This window comes from Bufo gargarizans, chromosome 9, assembly GCF_014858855.1.
Source record: "Bufo gargarizans isolate SCDJY-AF-19 chromosome 9, ASM1485885v1, whole genome shotgun sequence".
Lineage (NCBI taxonomy): Eukaryota > Metazoa > Chordata > Amphibia > Anura > Bufonidae > Bufo > Bufo gargarizans.
In genome coordinates, this window is record NC_058088.1 from 40,641,869 (window position 1) to 40,666,919 (window position 25,051).

Sequence of the window (25,051 nt, forward strand, 5' to 3'; positions counted from 1 at the left end):
CACCCTGTATTAACGGACGTCCACTTGGGCACCTTAGGTAGGTGATTGACAGGTTATAAAAACCTGTTTTTTGGGCTAATAGAGCCACAAACAGGTTTAATAAGGCCAGCTTAGGATTCATGTTATTAGTACAGACATAGGCATATGTTTAGCTTGTAGGGCTAAAATCTCATGACAGAATCCCTTTAAAGGGGTTGTCCGGGTTCAGAGCTGAACCTGGACATACCTCCATTTTCACCCAGGCAGCCCCCCTGACTTGAGCATCAGAGCAGTATTTTTTAACCCCTCAAGCAACATTTTAGTAAGCATTCTGTATTAAGACTGCTATTATTTTCCTTTATAACCATGTTATAAGGGAAAATAATACAGTAAATTGACTTATCAATTTACTCACATCATGCGTGAAAATCGCATTGCATCCGCACTTGCTTGCGGATGCTATGCGATTTTCACGCATCCCTATTCATTTCTATGGGGCCTGCGTTGCGCGAAAAATGCAGAATATAGAAAATACTGCGATTTTAATCATAAAATCACCGCTCATCTGCAGAGCCCCATTGAAGTAAATGGGTCCAGATTCAGTGCGGGTGCAATGCATTCACCTCACGCATTGCACCCGCGCGGAATTCTCGCCCATGTGAAAGGGGCCTTATAGTTTTTTCTCCTGGACCACTATGGTATGAGATCCTAGGCCCACAAGAATATCCCTCTGGTATTCTGGTGAGCCAGTCCCTCACATGTGAAGAAGTCCTCCTGATAAATCGAGTCAACTAATTTGAATAGATTCGCTCATCTCTAAATGATACCTGTACTTAGTGATCCATTGCCTCTTTCCGGAGATAAAGTACTTTTAATACATATGCAAATGAGCAGTAAGTGCACCGTGAGTGGACCAAGCCACTCTGTGCAACCTTACTCCACCTGCTTTATCTTCTGGACCCTCCCTCTCTTCGCTTTCATGATTCACATGGAAAGAAGAGAGGACTATGCAGGAACCTGGCCCTGTCAATCAAGGAGAAAAAGGGAGGGGCTGTCAGAGGAAGCAGGAGGATCAAGAGTGCATAGATCAGCTTGGGCCCGCCCTCAGTGCATTTAACTGCTCATCTGCATATGGATTAACCACTTCCCATCTGGGCCATTTGCCCCCTTCCTGACCAGGCCTAATTTTACAAAACTGACATATCTCACTTTATGTGGTAATAACTTTGGAACGCCTTTATTTATCCAAGTCATTCAGAGATTGTTTTCTCGTGACACATTGTACTTCATGATAGTCATAAATTTGAGTCAATATATTTCACCTTTATTCATGAAAAAATCCGAAATTTACCAAAAATTTTGAAAAATTTGCAATTTTCTAAATTTCAATTTCTCTGCTTTTAAAACAGAAAGTGATACCTCAAAAAATATTTATTACTTAACATTCCCCATATGTCTACTTTATGTTGGCATCATTTTGGAAATGTCATTTTATTTTTTTAGGACATTAGAAGGCTTAGAAGTTTAGAAGCAATTCTTCACATTTTTAAGAAAATTGCCAAAACCCACTTTTTAAGGACCAGTTCAGGTCTGAAGTCACTTTGTGGGACCTACATAGTGGATACCCCCATAAATGACCCCATTTTAGAAACTACACCCCTCAAGTTACTTAAAACCAATTTTACTAACTTTGTTAACCCTTTAGGCGTTCCACAAGAATTAAAGGAAAATGGAGATAAAATTTTTAAATTTCAGTTTTTTGGCAGATTTTCAATTTTAATCAATTTTTTTCTTTAACACATCAATGGTTAACAGCCAAACAAAACTCAATATTTATTACCCAGATTCTGCGGTTTACAGAAACACCCCACATGTGGTCATAAACTGCTGTATGGGCACAACGGAGGGCGCAGAAGAAAAGGAACTCCACATCATTTTTAGATGCCATGTCCCATTTGAAGCCCGCCTGATACACCTTACAGTAGAAACTCCCAAGAAGTGATCCCATTTTGGAAACTAGGGGATAAGGTGCCAGTTTTATTAGTACTATTTTTGGGTACATATGATTTTTTGATCATTCATTATAACACTTTATGGGGCAAGGTGGCCAAAAAATTGGTTATTTTAGCACAGTTTAAATTTATTTATTTATTTTTACAGCGTTCATCTGAGGGGTTCAGTCAAGTGACATTTGTATAGAGCAGATTGCTACGGACGTGGCGATACCTAATATGTATACTTTTTTTATTTATTAAAGTTTTACACAATAATAGCATTTTTGAAACAAAAAAATTATGTTTTTATGTGTCCATGTTCTGAGAGCTATAGTTTTTTTTTTGAGAGATTTTCTTATGTAGGGGCTCATTTTTTTGGCGGGATGAGGTGACAGTTTTATTAGTACAATTTTGTGGGACATACGCCTTTTTGATAACTTGGTGTTGTACTTTTTGTGATGTAAGGTGACAAAAATTGCTTGTTTTTTTTTTTTACGGTGTTCACCTGAGGGGTTAGGTCATGTAATATTTTTATAGAGCTGGTTTTTACGGACGCGACAATACCTAATATGTATACTTTTTGTTATTTATTTCACTTTAACACAATAATAGCATTTTTGAAACCAAAAAAATTATGTTTTACTGTCTTCATGTTCTAAGAGCTATAGTTATGTAGGGGCTCATTTTTTGCGGGATGTGGTGACGGTTTTATTGGTACCATTTTGTGGGACATAAACCTTTTTGATCAGTTGGTGTTGCACTTTTTGTGATGTAAGGTGACAAATGCCTTTTTTTGACAGTTATTATTATTATTTTTTATGGTGTTTATTGGACTGGGTCGATTATGTGATATATTTATAGAGCCGACTGTCACGGACACGGCAATACCAAATATGTCTATTTTATTTTTATTTTTTCTATTTTTAACATTTTTTTTTATTCCTTACTTGGGGATTTTTTTTTTTTTTTTACACGTGAAACCTTTTTTTATTAAATTTTTTTAACACTTTACTTTTATTTTTTTTATTTTACACTTTTCGTCCCCCATAAGGTCATACAAGACCTCTGGGGGACATTTACTTAACTTTTAAAAAAAATTTTTTCACTGTTGATTTCTCCTGTAACTGGGGCTGACATAGTAGCCCCAGTTACAGGAGAAATGCACCCCCCAGAGAGGCTGTGTACAGCCTCAGTGCAGGGCTGATCGAGGTCTGTGAAAGACCTCACACAGCTCCTGCACTCTCTGGTCCCGGCGGTCACATGACCGCCGGGCCGGAACAGGAAGCGCATAGCAGCGATCCAGAAGGCAGGGACACCTGGGCACTGTCCCTGCCTTCTCTCTGGGTTGCCCTGCTGTCACTGACAGTGGGCAACCCGATCAGCAGCTGCAAGATTAGCGTGCAGCTGCAGTTTCTGAACGGACGTTCTGGAATGTCTATTCAGAAATATAGAACCACCTCCTGGACATTTATAGTCTATGGGGGGACTGGAGGTGGTTAAATGTACTTTTTCCCCAGAATGAAGCAATGGATTGCTAGGTATTATCACAATGAAACTCAGCTGAGCAAGACATTGTGCCTAGTTTATCAGCGAATTTCCTGGTGATAGATTCCCTTTAATGGGTCGTATAATTATCGCTAGCTAAGTCAGAAGTCCTGGTCACCAAAAATGTAAAATGATTAAAACTACTGGACAGAGAGAACATTAAAGGGATCTCCCCTGGTGATAGTCTTGCTTTAGGCAAAACAAAACAAAAAAACGGATTTTTGTGTTTGCATCCATTTAAAGTCTCATTCACACATCCGTGCCCAAATCCTTGAAAAGGTCATGCATCTGTGAAGGATCCATATTGGGTCCATGTGTCCGTTTTTTGCCGTCATCCATGTTTCACTGACCCTGCACGGCTCAAAAATTATTTTCAAAGCATCTCTTCCTAATGATCCGTGAAACACGGATGAAACATGGATGGCAGACTATAATGGGCGTGATGGATCTGTGAACACTGACAAAACAGAGCATGCATCCGTGCTAAAAAAAACACGGACCTACAGACCGTGATAAAACACTTGTGTGAATACACACATTAAAATGAACGGGTGTGTGTGCCGTCCGTGGAGAACATGTACAGCACGAGTCCGTGGAACACTGACGTGTCATTGAGGCTTAAGTCGCATATGGCGTGGTAATTGGGGTCATGATATAAGAAACCAGCGCGTCTGGAGTATTTCTAGGGAAGCCTATAACCTCTAAAAATGCAGCCCATGCTTTATAATTCTGCTGAATACTAAAAAGATGTCTCCAACTGATTTAAGGATGAGTTCTTGGGACGCTATTAAATTCTATTAAAATGTGAAAAATCTAACTTTAAATGCACATTAAATTCGATGAAAAACATCCCCAAACCGATCCTTCAGTTGGACAAATAGAGGTCGCACACCGCCTCGAGCCTGGTCATTCATATTAATGGACGCATATCCTTGATGCATGAGTAATTTTTAAAAATGATCTGCTGACACCTTGTCGTCCCTGTAGTGTTTAGGTCAGCTTTGTAAGTACAGGTTAATTAATACCTAAGGTTCCTCACCGAGGAGACGCTGATATATACTTCAGCTGACTCTTCCCTAATAGTGCTGGGAATATATACGACTCAAATATGAAGAATGAAACAGAACTGAAGTATATAATTTCAGCCTTCTCTATGGATAATGTAACAGTCATTAAACAGAAAGTTTTTTCTCATATGCACTGAAGGTCAAACAGATCTGAATATTTGCATAATGCAGGATGAGACTAACACACAAATGAACAACATAGACAAGGTGATGTGTAAGCCTGCAAGAACGCTGCATGTAGGTCTGGCTAGTGTCATAGGATTAGCAGCAATATTACCAATGTTCTTAAAGAGACATAAGAGTGCTGTGTTCAAAGAGAAATCATCATTCAAGTCCGCTGCTGGCAATGAACTGAGACATTTTAAAGAATAAAAAGTCAACTCTAGTAATGTCCACTAGGTGTCACTAATGACCCACACTGCCCACTGCAGAAATGTGCCAGACTTCACAAGGGTAAGCTTTTATTCAGAGGAGGGTAATTTCAATATTTATGGTGATATAGCACCAACATATTCTGCGGTGCTGTACACACATCATCACACATCAGTTTCTGTCCTTAGTGGTGCTCACAATCAAAATTCAAGCACATATAAGGACCAATTTCGTAGGAGGCCAATCAACCTGTCAGCATATTTCAGAACATGGAAGGAGAACAATCAAGAGGGCACACATGCAAACATAAGGAGAACATATAAATTCTATTTGGATGTTGCGTGTGATCATATTCAAACCCAGGGCCCCAGCGCTGTAAGGCAACCATTCTAACTACTGATCTACTTTGCTAATGACTAAAGCGTTACAAAAAAGGGTAAAAATACTCTACAACAGAGATGACTGAAAAATGCTGAATGCTTATTGTCAGTGTACAGAGATGGCGGGCAATTCGTCAAAACAACCATCCTGCTTCTCTCTGTCCGATGATGTGCCCCCTCTCAAAGTCTGTCAACTGGGCAAAATGTCTTCAAGTGCATCCTAGAGGCATTTCTAGCAGTCATTCATCTCTCACCAAGAGGTGCACTACCCAAAAGTAGCCTCTGAAAGCCTTTTTATAGAGCAGTGGGGTTGCACTTTTATATCCTCTCGTGGCAAGACCCAGTGTCTAATCAGACCACACCTGTAATTTACATATCTACCTGACATAACTGCATGCCGAGTTTTGCAGCAACCAACATTTTGTCTGGGTTCGTTATTTTTTTCTGAATGACTATATACAGTATATTGCATGTACTGTAGAGGAACCTCTGACTGTAATTTAATGGTTTTACAAACTTTAACTTTTTGATAAAAGGGTTGGTCCATGAACTATTTCACATTTTTTCAAAGCAGCACCAGGATGTGAATATTTTTGTGATTGCATGATATTAAAAATTTAGTGTAGCCACTGAGTTATTCAACAAAATCTGTTGTTCGCGCTTTTCCTTATTTCTTTATCCAGCCTTCAACTGCTATTAGTCCTTTCTTCAGTTAGACGCTGTGACAGTCAAAGGGAGAGAGAGAGCTGTAGCAGAAAGGACACACTGCCTGAGAAGTAATAGAGAGAGAGAGAGAGCTGCAGGAGAAAGAATATGCCCTTGAGAAAGGACACACCCCCTGAGCTGCCAGCTTGAAATAAACCTAGCAGAGCAGTCGGAGCAATGAATGGGATGACCTCTGGCTCCATGTGAAGTTAAGGGCTGGTTCTCTGGTTCTAGCTTTGTATGAAGGAGATTGTCATATACTTTACAATGTCGGAGTTTCATGATTTACATCATGAGATGAACCCTTTAAAACGTTTTCTCCCTCTTTCTACAATTCTACAGTCCTACATGCAGCCCTTAATTAGTGCCTGTGCACCCACCTGCTGACAGAGCATACAATACGGTTAATGGTAAAATGGTGATTTGCTAAGAGCAAGTAGCAAAATAGTATTACAGAAAATTAAAAGGAAGAGAACAATAAAAGCAAAATTAATGTGTGTCATTATCAAGCGATTTCACGGAACCAGTGCATTGTCTACAACAAAAAAGCATGACATATATAGGGCAATAAAGATACCCAGCATAGCAAATAATTACCTTGCAACTATCTCCTGTCCGTTCCAGCAGGATGTGTCATTTTCAGCTACAGTGGGATGACGACAGACGAGGGCAGGCAGACTGCCATAAAAATGACTATAGGCTTTCAGCTTCATTATAAACTCCCTGGAAGAACAACAAACACAGTTAGCAATGTCATGTTAGCAGATGCTCAATGAGGCCATTAAAGAGACCCTAGTGTGATCTGTCTTTAGGGAAGTTTTATGATTTATTAATTTGGAATAAATGCATGCACGCTATGGTATGGGACTATGACCGACTCTTGGGCATTAAAACTGCATTTGTGGATCACTTATACCTTGCAATTTTTTTTAAATTTCCAGGATCTGCACTTTAAGGAGAGTCGTCTTGGTGGTGAGCCCCTCTGGCCATGGGTCCTTGGGCACTACCCTACTTCTTCTGTGGTGTGAAAATGTTATGTTACTGTATTTCAAGTCTTTAAGTATACAAATTAACTTATATCAGTCAAACCATAGACACCCCTCTGTTTCGGGGTTCTTGCCCCTCATCAGCACTGAGCAGGGTACAGGTTGGATGCAGGGGCGTAGCTAAAGGCTCATGGGCCCTGGTGCAAGAGTTCAACTTAGGCCCCCTTCCCTCAGTGCTTTGTGGCCAGGGGCAGGGAATCACATAGCCTTTGTACTGCCTGAGACACCCCCCCCCCCCCTCCCCCATGCCAAATTCTTGACCAAACCCCTTCCCTCCAGCCACAGGTGTAGCTTGACCAGCATGCGCTTTCTATTATGTCGGTGGCTCCTGGACCCTGTAGTGACTGCTGCCTCTGCACCCCCTATAGTTACGCCCATGTAGACACCACTTTGTAGACAACACTGTTTCAGGGTTCTTGCCCCTCACCAGCACAGAGCAGGGTACAGGTTGGATGGATAAGAAGCTTTAGATGCAGTACTGCTTCTCATCGAAGAGACACTGCAGCAGTGTACACAGGCTTATTTTTCAGGCAAAGCACAAAAGAAAATATTTAAGAAAATAATGGCATACCAGCCAAACTAGAGACAGTAGCCCCTTTCCATCCTGAACTGCATCTAAAGCATCTCATCCAGTCAACCAGTACTTTGCTCTTTACTGATGAGCACCAAGAACCCCCAAAACAGTATTGTCTATAGTGGGGTTTTCTCTGGTTTGGCTGGAATGATTTTATTTGCATTTTCCCAGGGAGAACTGCCATATACTGCTGTGTCTCTTCAATAAGAAACAAAACCCCGGAGTATGCAGACTAATAGCGAGCTCATTTATCATACAGATGTAGCCAATGATGGGATCTGACTTTGTTCTCTGTATTGTGACATCACAGTTTGTTCGGCCTGTACCTTGACATCACTTTCTGCATTATGTTTTACCTTTTGCACAGTGTTTATTACTCCTGTGCTGTGACATCATTGCATTAATTATACCAGTAGTGTGATATCACTGCAGGACTCTGTAGTGTGGCCTCAGTGTGTGCACTCTTTGCATTATGAGACTGTATCTGTGCTGTGACATCAATGTGGTCCTTAGTCACTAGCTGTGACATCACCATGTTTATTATTCCTGTTCTGTGACATCATTTTGTGCATTACCCATGTACAGAGATACAGGACCGGTCTAGGGTTGATAGCGCCCCATACAAGATTTTTATTTTTGGTGCCCCCCTTCCTATTTCCCTGCACAATTGATGTAGGAAAAACATAAAAAGAAGAAACCTAGGAAGCAAAAGTGTATATCTAACAGCCCTCATACTGCCCTTGACACACAAATGTATTACTCTAGCACCATGATCATAGAGTCTTCTTTGTTCTAGTATGAGTGCAGTGCCCTAGTAACAAGTAACAGAGCCAAAGCAGACATCTTTACCTCTCCCCAATATATGATTGATTTTCTCTCTCCAGGTAATATACCTCTTCTGTCATCCTCCAAGCATCATCTCCCCCCACCAGGGATCATCCCCCTTCTTTCTGATATCATCATATTCACTCCAAGTATCACTATTCTTTGTGTATCCCCCCCACACTTTCCAGGTGTTGTCTCCTCCCTTCAGGAATCACCTCCTCCAGGTTTTTGCCTCTCGCAATGTAATTTCCTACATCCCCTTTTTCAGATATTATCTCCCCTGGGTACATTCACACTGTGGATTTTGACGCTTGAATGAAGCTGAACTGAGGATACCCTTCATGGCTTCAGGCAGAGCCTGTCCCTTCTTGGTGAGGTCTTCTTGATGTCATGAATAAGGACTGACTACAGTCCGAAACGCGTTGACTGGTGTTGGGAGATTTGAAATAAAAAATGTATGGTTTTATCCAAGATCCGAGTGCTGGACCTACTACTTTGTTTCTGCTGGGTGAGATCGCACCTTTAAACTGCTGGCCCGAGAACTGCAGCGCTGCTTCCCATTTAAAATAATGGGAGGCAGACACCACATGGCCACCTCAGAAATTTTAGTGTACACATCAAAATTCTGCTGGCAAATTCCGCCATGTGAACGAGCCATTACCCTTTAGGTAACCACTCCTCCAGTATTACTCTCTTCCCTCTCCTGATATCAACCTCCCCCTCCTCTTACCAGGTATCATCTTCCCCTCTGCCGTCCTTGAGGTTCCATCTTCTCCACAAAGATGTCACTTCACCTATGTATAATCACTCATTCCCCCTGCACATACAATCCCATCTTCCAGGTTTAACTTCTCATCTCCCATCCCCAAGTAAGACTTTGCCCTCCAGGCATAACACCCCTGTCCTGATAGGTATCATCTCCCCTCTAAGTATCATCTACCTTCTTGCCTCCAGATCAGCAGGTCTTCCTACAAGCCCTGGTAGATCCTGAGCTTTAGAACTAGAATGAGGAGCCGTCATCTAACAGCAGCTGATGGCACAAGGACAGGAGAAGATGCAACTAATTTATTAAGAGACGTACGCCCAAAAAATTAGTCAGGTCTTCCTTCAGCTGTTTTTTTTTTTTTGCTGAGAACGCTAGTGAAACAGCAGTCTTTAATGAATGAACCCCAAAGTCTCCCCTAAAGTGAAGCCTAGAGTGGCCAATAGGAGTGGTCATTTTAGGTCTGAACAACCATACCTTTATCAATACTATCTTCATGTGCCTGTAATATGTCAAATGAAAGATTTTGCGCAAAAATGGACCTTAACTTTTTTATCAGATAGTTGTACAGTATATCACAGCAGAAGGCAGGAGACTGAGCAGCTGCTAGATATTAACTAATTAGCTGCATAGAAAATAAATATCGGGCATTTGGCCAAACATTGGAGAAGTGAGTATACACAAAGAGAGAACGGCCATTATTATAGATCTATCATCACTGTATCTATCTGCACACATTGTCTGGATAAACTTTGAAAGGAAAGGCATTGTTTTTGTTCTGCCCAGCAGGGTTAGAAAATGATTCTAGTTCATTCTGCCAGGGTCAGGGTAATTCTGAAGTGTTTAGTGTGGTTATGGCACCATCTTGCGGTCTTAAATTGTATTACACTTTGTTTGCCTGTTACAGTACTACTGCATTGTGGGTGGCGCACTGCATTGTGGAAGTGCAAAGCATCCTGGGAAAGATAAGTCTCCAGTCTCCAGGACACATCAGCAGAGCTGTCCTATGAATTTCTCCTTCTCAAACTCCAACATCCTTGTAAAAGCATATCTGGTGAGAGATCTACCTTTGTTTCAGGGATTGTGTGTTGAAGAGCTGTTCAGCTAGTTGTAATTGTTACTCAGGGAGTTGTTGTTACTGTTAGCTAGCCATGCAATCTTATGTACAGGCAGCCATTTTACCATGTGCTTCAGTGTTAATGTAATGTTATGGAACATTCTACGCTATGCTTAATACTTATACATGTTATTTGTATTCTTGTAGTTTTACCAATCAATCGTATATAATCAATCAATCAATCACATATGTACCATCTGATAACCAATAAACAAGTTAGACTACAAAAAATAGTTCTCTCATTTGGAAGACAGGGATGATTTATGCTGAATGTAAGACTGCACACTGTGTGAACGTGTATGAAGACAGAATAGTAAAACAGATGCTAGTCACCAGCGATAGTGAATCTGACTATACACACACGCGCGGTCCTGCGTACAAGGTTGCAGCGGCTGCCATACAGTCACAAGAAGTGAGAGTGCAGCCCCCAGCAAGTGCAGCACGATCCAGACCATGCTGAAGTCTGTTTCTACATAGACTGAGTCCACCCAGAGAGATTAAGCAGCCAGCAAACAGGCACACAATGTCCACTAGCCTAGCATCATTGTTCAGGACCAGGTCACGAGCAAGCTGCTCTAGCAAGTCCATAATAAAATAAATTGCTGCTCTCGCCCCGTGCAGAAGCTGAGGCAGCAAAAGTAAGGTCTTCCTTTGCCGCACAAGAGATGCAACTAAGGGTCCATTCACATCCCCGTTTTTTCTTTCCTGATCTGTTCCGTTTTTTGCGGAACAGATCTGGACCAGATCTGGACCCATTCATTTTCAATGGGTCCTGAAAAAAATTGGACAGCACAATGTGTGCTGTCCGTTTCCGTTGTTCCGTTCCGCATGTCTGAAAAAATATAAAACATGTCCTATTCTTTTCCGCAAAAATCGGATCATGGTACAATACAAAGTCAATGGATCCACAAAAAACGGAAGACATTCGTATGTCATTACGTATGTCATCCATTTTATGCGGATTCCGTTCCTGGAAATTAAATCCTGCAAACAGAAACTTTTTTTTTTCAATTTTTTTTCAAAGAAATCCAAACAACTTTATTTGCTTATTGAAATTTATACATGTTTCAGTTTTTTGCGGATCCGCAAAAAACGGATGACATACGGAAACATTTTCAGGAACAACGGATCCGCAAAAAACGGACCGAAATTCGGGATATAGAAAAATACTGACGTGTGAATGTAGCCTAAAGCTAAGGCAAGCAGATCAAGAAAAAGAGAGAGAGCATGCCTGCAAGCATCACTGGAAAAAGAGAGAGTATACAGTCAAGCGTCACTGGAAGAAGATAGTACGCTACCAAGCTTCAATGGAAAAGGAGAGAGTACGCCTGCAAGTGTCACTGGAAAAACTCACCGCAGAGAAAGAAGCAGCAGCCTCAGTAGCCAAAGCAGAGTTCCTAGAAGCCTTGGAGTTCCCCAAATCCGAGAAACACAGCAAAGTACAGTACTTGGGCCAGACCTAGATGAACAAGATCCAACACAGCGTGTCTCAGAATACGTCCATCAGCATCCCAAGATGTTTTGCAGAAAAAGTTTGGGTTCGAGTTTGGTGTTAGGGCATTTAATAAAGCATGTTGAAAGGCTGCAGGGAAGCCAATCAGCAAGCTTTTAAGCTGTGGGCACTTAGAAGTCATCACAGCCATGCCTAGTAATGGCATGGCTGTGATTGGCTGGTGCATCATGTGACCCAGCCTCTATACAAGCTGAATCACATGTAGCACTGCCCATCAGCTCTCAGTAGTGCAAGGACAGGAAGCAGGCAGCTGAAGTGAGGGAGAGTGTTAGGAATCTCATCTGGCTATTATTCTGTGGATGACCTATAGTGATCTTTGTTGTAGGTGCAATGCACCATCTTTGTACCCCGACACAAAAATATAATAGTTAATCTGTCTGTTAGTTCGGTGGGTGACATTTACCCATTTTTGGTGTGAGGTACACCTGCACTGGATCCGTGACAGGGAAATTAATATAGTTAATCCGTCTGTTAGATCTGTGGGTGACATATACCCATTTTTTGTGTGAGGTACCCCTGCACTGCATCCGTGATAGGGAAATTAATATAGTTAATCTGTCTGTTAGTTTGGTGGGTGACATATACCCATTTTTGGTGTGAGGTACGCCTGCACTGCATCTGTGACAGGGAAATTAATATAGTTAATCCACCTATTAGTTCGGTGGGTGACAAATACCCATTTTTTGTGTGAGGTACACCTGCACTGCGTCCATGACAGGGAAATTAATATAGTTAATCTGTCTGTTAGTTCAATAGGTGACATATACCTATTTGGGGTGTGAGGTACACCTACACTACATACGTGGCAAGGAAATCTAGTTAATCCATTAGTTCAGTGGGTGACCTCAAAGAATGAGGAGAGCATCAAATAAGGGACGTGGCCCCGGTCGTGGTGCTGGTGCTGTTAGTGGAGCTCCTGTTGCAGGGAGAGGATTTGGTCAATCTGTGCCAGCTACACGCCCAATGAAACACATTCCTCAGGTACACGTAGGCGACAGAACTTTCAGCGTTATTTTGTAGGCCCGAATACCAGTGTACGAATGGTGAGGCCAGAACAAGTAGAGGCGGTAGTAGATTGGGTGGCTGACAGTGCCTCCAGTTCCTTCACATTGTCTCCCACCCGGTCCCCTGCTGGAAGCGCAGAGTTGACAACTGCAGCCCATGGGCATCTGTCTTTCACTTCACCCCCTTGCAACTCAGCCAATCAATCTGAGCCCCAAGTCATGCAGCAGTCTCTTATGCCTTTTGATGACTCTGCTGGCAGGGTTTCCGTGGACCATCCACCTAGCCCTGCCCCAGAAGTGGAAGAGATTGAGTGCACTGATGACGAACCACTTATGTTTCATGATGTGGACATGGGAGGACCACCGCAGCACGTCTCTGATGTTGACGAAACACAGGTGCCAACTGCTATGGCTTTCTGCAGTGTGCAGTCCGGCAAGGAGGGCAGGGGTGAAGAGTGGGTGGAAGATCATCGATGTGGAGGATGATGAGGTCCTAGACCCCACATGGAATCAAAGTCATGCGAGTGACGTGTGCAGTTCGGAAGAAGAGGTGGTGGTCTTACACCGCCAGCCACACAGCAAAAGAGGGAGCAGGGTGCAAAAGCAGAGTAGACGTCCCCTAGCCAGTGTTCCTGCTACTGCCCACCGCACCCAGGGACTGAGCACACCAAAGCCAGCTCCAAGGAGTTCCCTGGCGTGGCAGTTCTTCAGACAATGTGCTGACGACAAAATGCGAGTGGATGCACGCTGTGCAATCGGTGCCTGAAGCGAGGTATAAATGTTCTAAACCTGAGCACCACCTGCATGACCAGGCATCTTAATGCAAAGCACGAGCGACAGTGGAGTACACCGATCAAAATCCACAAAAGATCTTAGGCTCCACCTGCTCCCTCTTCTGCTGTGATCTCGGCCTCTTCCTCCCCCTCTGGAGTAACAGAGGCATCTGCCACCCCACAAACATAGGATGTGGCAGCAATACCCCCACCTCCACCACCATCACTAAGCATCTCCACACTGTCCCATGGAGGCATTCAGCTGTCCATCTGCCAAAAACTGGAGAGAAAGAGGAAGTACTCCCCTACCCACCAGTGATCCCTCACCCTGAATGCCAGCATTTCAAAATTATTGGCCTTTGAAATGCTGTCATTCCGTCTGGTGTAAACTGAGACTTTTAAAAACCTTATGGTGGTGGCTGTCCCACAGTACGTGGTTCTCAGCCGCCACTACTTTTCCAGGTGAGCCATCTCTGCCCTGCACAACCAAGTGGCAGACAAAATCAGGTGTGCGCTGCGCAATGCCATCTGAGGCAAGGTCCACTTAACCACTGATACGTGGACCAGTAAGCATGGGCAGGGACGTTATATCTCTCTAACTGCACACTGGGTAAATGGTAGACCCGAGGCGGATGGCAGTTTGGAGCATGTCCTTCCGCCACCGAGGATTGCAGGACATTTTCTTCCTGTTGCCTCCTCCTCCTACTCCACTTCCTCTTCTACCGCCTCCTCATCCGGTCAGTGTAACACCTGCACCACCAACTTCAGCACAGCCAGGGGGAAACGACAGCAGGCTGTTTTGAAACTCATCTGTTTGGGGGGAAAAGCCCACAATGCGCATGAGCTGTGGACGGAGCCTCAAGCCCGGCCTGATGGTATGCGATAACAGGCAAAATCTCGTAGCAACTCTGGGCCTAGCCAGTTTGATGCACATCCCTTTCCTGGCACATGCGCTGAATTTGGTGGTGCAGAGGTTCAGAGGTTTCTGAAAAATGACCCTGATATGTCAGAGCTGCTGCAGAAAGTGTGGGCCGTCTGTGCGCGCTTTCGGCATTCTTACCCTGCTGCTGCTCGTCTGTCTGTGCTACAGCTTAACTTCGGCCTTCCCGCTCACCGCCTCACATGCGACGTACCCACAAGGTGGAACTCCACCTTACACATGCTGGAGAGACTGTGTGAGCAGCAGCAGGCGATAGTGGAGTTTGAGCTGCAGCAAGCACGGGTGAGTCACTTCACCACCAACGAGTGGGCCTCTATGCCGGACGTGTGTGCCATGTTGCGCTGTTTTGTGTACTCCACCAACATGGCCAGTGCCGATGACGCCCTCCTCAGCATTACTATCCCAATCCTATGTCTCCTTGAAAAAACACTTCGGGCGATGATGGAAGAGGATGTGGCACAGGAGGAAAAGGGATAATTTCCACGGTTATCAGGCCAGTCATTCACAAGTGGCTCAGAGTGTGGGTTCCTGCACCAACAGAGGCCAGGTACACAACTGTCCAGCCAGGACACAGTTCTGAAAGATGACGAGGAGGATAAGGAGGAGGAACCATGTTCACAGCAGGGTGGCACCCAAAGCAGCTCATGGGCATCACTGGAGCGCGGCTGGGGGGTACAGAGGACACAGGTGATACACCTCCCACAGAGAACAGCTTGTCATTGCCTCTGGGCAGCCTAGAACACATGAGCGACTACATGCTGCAGTGCCTGCGCAACAACCGCCAATTTGCCCACATTCTAACCAGTGCGGATTACTGGATGGCCACCCTGCTGTATCCCCGCTACAAGGACAACATGCCGTCCTTAATTCCGTCATTGGAATGTGATCGGAAGATGCGCAAGTACAAGAGCACACTGGTAGACGCGCTGCTGATGGCATTCCTGACAGCGGGGGCTCAGTGGAAGCACAAGGCATAAGCAGAGGAGGAGGAAGAAGTTGCCAACGCAGCTCGGGCACCGCTAGCACCTCAGAAGGCAGGGTTAGCATGGCTGAAATGTGGAAAAGCTTTGTCAGCACGCCACAACAACCAGCACCACCATCTGATATGTAACATCTTAGAAGGAGGCAGCATTTCAGCAACATGGTGGAACAGTACATGTGCACATGCCTACACGTACTGACTGATGGGTCTTCCCCATTCAACTTCTGGGTCTCCAAGTTAGGCACATGGTCTGAGCTTTCCATTTACGCCTTGAAGGTTCTGGCCTGCCCTGCTGCCAGTGTATTGTCTGAACGTGTGTTTAGCACGGCAGGGGGGGGGGGGTGATCACAGACAAGAGCAGCCGCCTGCCCACAGCCAACGTAGACAAGCTCACGTTCATTACAATTACCCAGGCATGGATCCCACAGGACTTGTCCATACTTTGTGCTTAATAGACAAGTATACCGACTGCACCCAGCTTAATAAGCTATCTCTCTGCAAACTCTCTTTTTGACCCCTTACAATCTGCCTTTTACCCTCTTCACTCTACAGAAACTGCCCTTGCTAAAGTGTCTAATGGTCTCCTAACAGCAAAAAGAAATGGTGACTATTCGCTATTGATTCTGCTGGATCTCTCTGCAGCGTTTTATACCGTAGACCATAAACTCCTCCTCACCATGCTCCACTCAATTGGCCTTAAGGACACTGCTCTCTCTTGGTTCTCTTCCTATCTCTCTGGTCGCTCCTTTAGTGTATCATTTGCTGGCTCTTCTTCTTCTCCTCTTCCTCTTGATGTCGGCATTCCTCAGGGCTCAGTACTAGGTTCTCGACTCTTCTCCCTTTATACAGCCCCCATCGGACAGACTATCAGTAGATTTGTTAATGAATCAATCAGGCTGGCTCACAGTATTTTTGCATACATATAATTTATTTCGCCACTAAAATATTAAAATATTTAGACATAACCTAATTACATGTCAAATTATCAGCATGAATATATAGATAAATACAAAGCGGAGCTCATGCATACATCTATATAATAGGAGTACTCCAAATGAATGAGACCTCTTAGTTTGCTATGTGGGAGTCTATTTGCAAAAAATCGTTCGATTATATCACTCGGATGTTTCGTATAGTTATATGCTGTTTTACCAGTTGTTGGAACCTGGATGGTTCAAAAGATGTCCTCTCCGTGGTCGCTGGTATGGAAACCTTTGCACTCGACCACTGCTTTACCGATGATGGTTCAAACTTCTCACCCACACCCACAAAGCTGTCCACCACAGTGCCGCACCTCCATACATCTCCATCTACCACCCTACTCATGCTCTCCGTTCTGTTAGCGACCTAAGAATAATAACCTCCATAATTTTGTACTTCTCACTCCCATCTTCAAGATTTTTATCGAGCTGCACCTACTCTTTGGAATACTCTGCCCTGGAATACTAGGTCAATTCACAACTTCTCCACCTTCAAACGTGCCTTAAAAACACATCTTTTCAGGCAGGCTTATCAAGCTACCTAAACTGACTATTCCTCGACTAAACCTCCCCCCACCAACTGCTCTGGCCTGAACTCGATCCTCTAGTAGTCCCAAACCCGAAGTAGATTGTCCGGCACCACTCCTGTCAGTTCAATAATGGCTCAAATCCTACTTATCACAATTAACTACCTTATGTGTCACCCCCAATTCCTCATAGATTGTAAGCTCTTGCAAGCAGGGCCCTGATTTCTAGTGTTTCAGTTGCATATTAGCCAGTTAGTTTTCTTTCGAACATGAACCCTATGAATTTGTAAAGCGCTGCGGAATATGGTGGCGCTATATAAATACATTTTATTATTATTGTTATACTCCAGCACACTTTCTCTTTGCGTTCTCTTTTCCATTTCCCAATGTTTTAGGGCCTTTCTAAATTTATAAAAAATAAATAAATTAAAAAAAAAAAACAAAAAAAAAACTGTCTTTATACAGATCTTTATACAGAGTGTCAAAGATCCTACCTTGAACTGTAGTACATTGAGCAGGACGGGATACGACAAAGCAATGCTGACCACCGCCACATCTACTGCCTCCTCAACCTCCTACTCCACTTTGACCTCCGCCTCCTAGTTTTTCTATTCTATCTATTTTAAGTAATTTCCCTATCCACATTTGTTTGCAGGGCAATTGTCCTGCTCTTACCCCCATTTTGCTTCCTCTTGCAGCCCTCTAGCCCTTACTATGACTATTTTACAGCCATTTTAGTGCACCAAAGTTCGGGTCCCTATTGACTTCAATGGGGTTCGGGTTCGAGTCAAGTTCGGGTCCCGAACCTTGACCTGAAGTTCCGCCGAACCCGGCGAACCTGATCATTCACGGGTCCGCTCATCCCTACAGATGACGACTATGATCCAGTATATCAGCCAGCTTATACAGAGTGTCAAAGATCCTACCTTGAACTGCAGTACATTGAGCAGGACGGTATACGACAAAGCAATGCTGACCACAACTACCGTCCTACAGAACAAAAACTACAAACTTCGCTTTGAATTAAAGGGACAACCTTCGTGTCAGAACAGTATTATACAGACTTCCCTAAGCCAGAAACCTCTAAAAGGTATAGTGATACACCACACACGCAGCATAACAACAGCACACCGGATAGTACTGACGCTAACCAGGCCATAGACTTCGCTAAGTTCTTTGCTAAACGGAAGCTGGTTACCAAAGGACTAATAAAGTTCACAGATCGCCCTGAGAACTATAGGGCATGGTGAGCCTCCTTCCAGAACGCCTTAAACGACTTAGATCTTTCCTGTAGTGAGGAGTTAGATCTCTTGGTAAAGTGGCTTGGAAGCGAGTCTGCTAAACATGCCAAAAGAATCAGAGACATTAACATAAACTATCTGGGCAAAGGCCTAAAGATGGTGTGGGAAAGACTTGATGAGTGTTATGGGTCAATAGAAGCTATAGAAAATGCTTTATATAAGAGAATTGATAATTTTCCCAGAATAGTGGGAAGGGGTTACCAGAAGCTCAGGGAACTCAGTGACTTGCTGATAGAAGCACAGGTTGCTCAGGCAGAAGGAGATCTGCCAGGGCTAGCCTTCCTGGACACCGCCAGAGGTGTCAATCCGATTACCCAAAAACTCCCTTATAATCTACAGGAGACGTTGATCACGCATAGTTCCCATTATAAACAGGTTCATAATGTACCATCCCCCTGCTTGTCCCTGCCAATGATACTGAAGTGCAATCACATTCCTGACAACCGGTCTGAGATACCTACACCAGAGGTAGTGGCATACCACCCCCACCTGAAGCGTATAGCTCACCTGATACTGGAACTGGACCCAGAAGCCCTGATAGTCTGAATTCTTTGGTAGAGACATATTACAAGTTCATAAGGCTAGAGGACAGAATAACGGTTCCCAAAATGCTCCATACGCCCAGAGACTTGACCTAGGATGGGTCGTCATAGGAGGAGCGCACAAGTCGACCTTAGTCATCAGTATGCTCACCAATACACTTAAAAATGGACGTCCTTCCCTATTTCAGCCATGTGAGAGCAGTTTCCTGATAAAAGAATTGCCACAAAGAGCTCCTGTGCCTGTCCTTTCACAGATCCCTCCTGTGAAGATCACGCCTGTGATGGTAAGCAAGATCACTTAGGGTGCACAGTCTTCCACAGGACAAGAGAAGACAACAGGGTCGCAATGTCAATTGAAGACAGGCTGTTCTTAGATATCATGGATCAAGGAATTGTAAAAGACAAGTCAAAAAGCTGGGTCGCACCTTTACCATTTAAACCCCAGAGACAACGCTTACCTAACAAAGAATTTGTCTACAGTCGATTCATCTCCCTCAAGCACAAACTTCAGCGGACACTGGAGACGAAAGAACATTTCTTTACCTTCATGGAAAGAATATTCCAGAACAACCATGCAGAAATGGCACCCGCGCTACAAGACTCAGAGGAGTGTTGGTACTTACCCATATTCGGCATGTATCATCCTAAAAAATCAGGGCAGATACGAGTAGTATTCGACTCTAGCGCCAGGTGCAAAGGCATCTCTCTAAAAGATGTCTTACTGTCTGGTCCAGACCTCTAAAACAGACTTCTGGAGGTACTTCTCCGCTTCCGTAGAGATTCCGTAGCATTTATGGCGACATACAACAGATGTTCCACTGCTTCCTCGTCAAGGAAGAACATAGAAACTACTTGAGGTTCTTCTGGTACTGCAACAATGACCCCAATGAAGACATTGTAGAGTACTGAATAATAGTGCACATCTTTGGAAACAGTCCTTCCTCTGCAGTCGCTATCTATGGTCTCATACATTCAGCCCAAGAGGGTGAAGCAAAGTATAGCTCGGATGTCAGGTCCTTTGTGGAAAAGGATTTCTATGTGGACCACTTCTTGAAATCCACACCCACGAACGAGACCGCAATCAGTCTCTTGAAAAGGGCCCAAGAAATGCTCGCCCTATCTAATTTGAGGTTCCACAAAATCGCTGTGAGTTAATGGAGGCGTTTTCACCCCAAGACCATTTAAATGATCTAAAGGACTTGGATCTTAGCACCGACTTCCTTCCATGCAGCAGAGCCTTGGTTTGCTCTGGGATTTAAAGGCAGACACATTCCCCTTCCAAATCAGTAAGGAAGAAAAGCCCTTTACACGTACAAGAGTTCTGTCCACCATAAACAGCTTATATCATGATCCTCTGGAATTCGTAGAGCCTGTTAATATCCAAGGCAAAATGATGTTAAGAGACTTCACCACAGAGACGTTTGATTGGGATGATCCGCTGCGCATGAAGAAAAAAGACCTGTGGACAGTTTGGAAGAAGTCTCTCAAAGCTTTGTCCAGCCTTCATGTGGCACAACCACATGCTTCCGTGCCATCTACTGAAGTCAAGATGCAAAGACTATATATCTTCTGCGATGCTTCAGTCAAGGCAATTGCTGCCGTAGCATACCTAAAGACCATTGATGTCAAAGAACAATGCCATATAGGTTTTGTCATGAGCCGGACCAAACTAGCGCCACTCCGCAAACACACAATTCCCAGACTGGAGCTCTGAGCTGCTGTGCTTGCATGTTGAGTTGGCTGAACTTATAACAACAGGAAAAAACCTGGAAATCGAGGAAGTCGAGTTTTACATGGACAGAAAGGTAGTCCCAGGATATATTTGCAACAAAACCAGATGCTTTTATGTCTATGTCAGCAATCGGGTGTTAAGGGTCAGGAGATCCACTTGTCCTAAACAGTGGCACTATGTTCCCACACACCATAATCCTGCGGACTACACAACTAGATCCGTCGCACCAAGCCACCTTAAGGACACAACATGGTTTACAGCTCCTGCATTACTGTACCGTTCAACGTCTTGCAGCATCAGATCTGACACATTTGAATTTTTCAGACCCAGATGCCAATGGAGAAATCCAACCTGAAGTATCTGTTCTACATACAGTGACTTCGGACCACCAACTCAAATCCCATCGTTTCAACAGGTTCTCCACCTGGATGTTGCTCGTTTGTGGTTTAGCCTGTGTAGTTCATATAGCTCAGTCTTACAAGTCGACATTACCTGTGAGTCAGAAGCCCTGCAAAAGTTGCTATCACTGCAAACATGCCTTTAACGCTCCCAATATGGAAAGGTCCAAGAGTATAATAATTTGCACTATACAACACAAATGTTATGCTAAAGAAATAGACTACCTCAGCAACGGCCAAACAATCGCCAAGGATAGAGCTTTGAAAAAGCTTGATCCCACAATTGACCAAAATGGGTTGCTAATAAAGAAGGATTCAGTAGTGGCGTCTGTTGACGCCAGATGGGGAGTATTCTGCCCAGCAGGGTTAGAAAATGATTCTAGTTCATTCTGCCAGGGTTGGAGTAATTCTGAAGTGTTTAGTGTGGTTATACCACCATCCAGTGGTCTTAAATTGTATCACACTTTGTTTTCCTGTTACAATACTACTGCATTGTGGGTGGTGCAAAGCATCCTGGGAAAGATAAGTCTCCAGTCTCCAGGACACATCAGCAGAGCTGTTCTATGCATGTCTACTTCTCAAACTCCATCATCCTTGTAAAAGCATATCTGGTGAGAGATCTACCTTTGTTTCAGGAATATTGTGTGCTGCAGAGCTGTTCAGCTAGTTGTAATTGTCACTCAGGAAGTTATTATCACTGTTAGCTAGTCAGTGTTAATGTAATGTTATAGTACATGCTATGCTATGCTTAATACTTATACATGTTATTTGTATTCTTGTAGTTTTACCAAACAATCCTGTTTACCAGTCAATCATATATAATCAATCACATATGTACGGCCTGTTGACCAATAAACAAGGTAGACTACAAAGAACAGTCCTCTTATTTGGAGGACAGGAATGATTTATGCTGAATGTCAGACTGCACACTGTGTGAACGTGTATGAAGACAGAACAGGTTTGGAGAGAACATACAGAGTACATACAAGTATTACTGCCGCATAAAGGATATTGTGCATGTTGTACTATTATCCCAGACACATACAATTAATATTATATGTGCCCTGCTGCCGGTACTTGGGGATTAAATCTGTATACAGCTTCATACAGATCATAATAACCTGAATTGGAACCGTACAGATTTTTAGTCATGCTCATTTCTTTTTTTTTCTTTTTTTTTATAATCTCTTTATTGAAATGAGAATTATCACAGGTTATGCATTCCATCCATAGATCATGAATAACAGTTCGTTACAGACTGGTGATGCATAGAGCAGCAGGCATCTGTACATTTATTCTCAAAACATCAACATTTTCATTTTCAACCCAATACCTCACCCCGAATTCCCTTCCCCATTCCCCAATCACCCCCCCATGTGCAACCCAACCCCCGCACTCTCATCTGGGACCATGTCGATGTATCCTCTCTGGTTTTAGCCAAAAATTGGCGTCTAGTGAGGGCTGTCTAGGCATCTAGCTTCCCTAGTTTATTAGCTAGTTGCGCTTCCAAGTACCATTTAGTCATTTTGAAAGGAGCCATCAGTTCCTGAATTTCGCAATGTAAAAGTCGCTTTTCTATGAACTCTCTCCACTTCTTGATAAATTTTCCAATTAATCCCTCCTTATCTCGCTCCACCTCCAACCTTTCAAGGTACAAAACATTTTTTATTATCCCCAACACTTCCGCCCATGATGGGACTCCCTCCTCCAGCCAATGCCTCAGAAGAGCCTTTTTAACTGCCATTAGCATTACGTGCACCCCCCCCCCCTTTAGCTACCACCGTCCCTAAATCTTCTTCTTGGTTTTTTGGTACGTAATGAAAAATGCATTGCTGTGGCGTTGTCCCCACTTCCTCCCCCCAGATTTCCTTTATTGCAACTATTGCCTTTTCCCACAATGGCTTTACCTTTGGGCACTCCCACAAAGCATGAAGAAGTCCCGCTTTTGGGAGGGTACACTTGGGGCAATGTCGCAAGTAGTGGGCAGGAGCATCCTGATAGGACAGATTAAAGGCACAAGTCGCCCTGTGCAAAATACGCAGTTGTGTTTCCCTCCATTGCTCATTGCAAACTGCCCTCCGCACTAATTCCAGGCCCTCCCTCATCTTTCTTGCTATGGCCTGGTCGTTTAATTCCCTAACCCAAGGTTTAAAGGCCTCCTTTACCACCCCTATCATCTGTATGCTATGTAACCTTTGGCATAACTCCGAGAGGGACATATGCGACCCATCTTTGCCCAGCAAGGCTGCGAACCAAGTGAGCCTGTCCGGATCACCCAGTGAAATTGCCTGTGCCTTACAGTAACTCCGAATTTGTAGGAAAGGGAGGTAGTTAGCGTCCGTTAGATCATACCGTCCCTTAACCTGTTCCCAGGACAGCAGTTGGCAACCGTTGACTTCTAATAAGTCATTAAGTGTCATAATATTCTGCGCCCTCCAACTTTGGAACAAAATATTCTCTCTGCCCTGGGGGAACGCCGGCAGTGACCATAATGGCATCTTAGATGAAACATAGTAAGGAAGTCCATAGATTTTCCTGATTGACTTCCACGCCACTATGGTGTCCCTCAGCAAGATGGACTGTCTGATCGATACTGGAAGATCTTTTAGTTTTGTATGTAGCAGAGCGACTAGGCTTCATGGACCAACTAATCCCTGTTCTATCTTGATCGCCGAGTGATGCCCTGTCTCCCACACCCAGTCCCTGACGTGTCGGAATAAAGCCGCTAGATTATAATGGCGAACATTTGGCATCTGGAGTCCTCCTTCCCATTTCAGCATTGTCAATTTCGCATAAGCAATGCGCGGTCTTTTGGCCTTCCACAGGAAGCGATTGAACGCTCTCTGAATCCTGTTGGTGTCAGTGTGCTTTAGCAATAGCGGGATTGTTTGGAGCGGGTAGAGTAGCTTAGGGAAGCTCACCATTTTAATCAAGTGTGCTCTGCCACATAAGGACAGGGGTAACTCTTTCCATTTCTCCAACTCGCTCTCAATCTTTAATAACAGCGGGGGATAGTTCAATGAATATATCGACTCCGGGGTCCGCCCTATTTTGATGCCTAAGTAAGTTAAGTAATCTTTTCTGATTTCCGCTCTAGATTGTATCCGGCTTCCTTGGTTAATCCCCCGCCCCAAAAACAGCATTTGGCTTTTGTCCACATTAATCTTATAGCCCATCACTCTCCCATACTTAATTAACGTCTCCATCACCCGATCTAGCTGATGCTCCGGTGCTCCTAGGTATATCAGGATGTCATCCGCAAAGCAACTCACTTTCAGCTCCTGAGTACCCACTTTGATCCCCTCAAACGTGTCAGATTGTATCATCAGTCTAGCTAGGGGCTCCACTGCTAGGTTAAAGAGCAGGGGAGATAGGGGGCATCCCTGTCGCGTGCCCTTACTCAGTTTGATGTTCTTTGACAGAAAGCCCGGTACATACACCTTTGCTAGGGGATTCTCATATATAGCTCTTAGGTAGTTTCTGAAGTTACCCTTGATGTTGACCCTATCCAGGGCCGTTTCTAGGGGCGGGCGGCCGCCCGGGGCGCTGTCAGCAGCAGGGGGCGCCCGTTGAAGTAAAAAAAAAAAAAAAAAAAAAAAATCGTTATGAAGGTAAATGATCGGGCGGCCGGCCGGCGGCGCCCCTCATGCTGAGCCTCCTGAGCGGCCGGCTCAGTGCTGCGCAGCCTGCCTGCGCTGCAGACTGCTGAGTTATTAGTGTAGCGTGGCCGAGCTCTGTTCGGTCCGGCCCGGGGTACAGGAGCATTTGTTTCTTGTACCCGGCCGGACTGAAAGGAAGTGCACACTAAGTGAGCACTTCCTGTCAGCCGGGTACAGGAAACAAAAGCTCCTGTACCGCGGAGCGAACAGAGCTCGGCCACGCTACATTAGAGGTGACAAGGGGGAGGAAATGAGAGTGAGGGGGGGGGGGAGTAGAATGAGACAGAGTGACAAGAGGGGGGGGGGGAGTAGTAGAATGAGAGTGACAAGAGG

The 25,051-nt window shown here is 44.2% G+C and overlaps 1 protein-coding gene across 1 annotated transcript in view; it reads right to left on the reverse strand.

Annotated features, from left to right (window-relative positions):
- GPC3 (glypican 3) overlaps positions 1 to 25,051 on the reverse strand; it is a 632,623-nt gene that overhangs the window by 262,402 nt on the left and 345,170 nt on the right. The window contains exon 5 of the mRNA XM_044268393.1: positions 6,640 to 6,765. Within this exon, the coding sequence (XP_044124328.1) occupies positions 6,640 to 6,765 (126 nt within the window). The remainder of the gene's footprint in view (positions 1 to 6,639; positions 6,766 to 25,051) is intronic.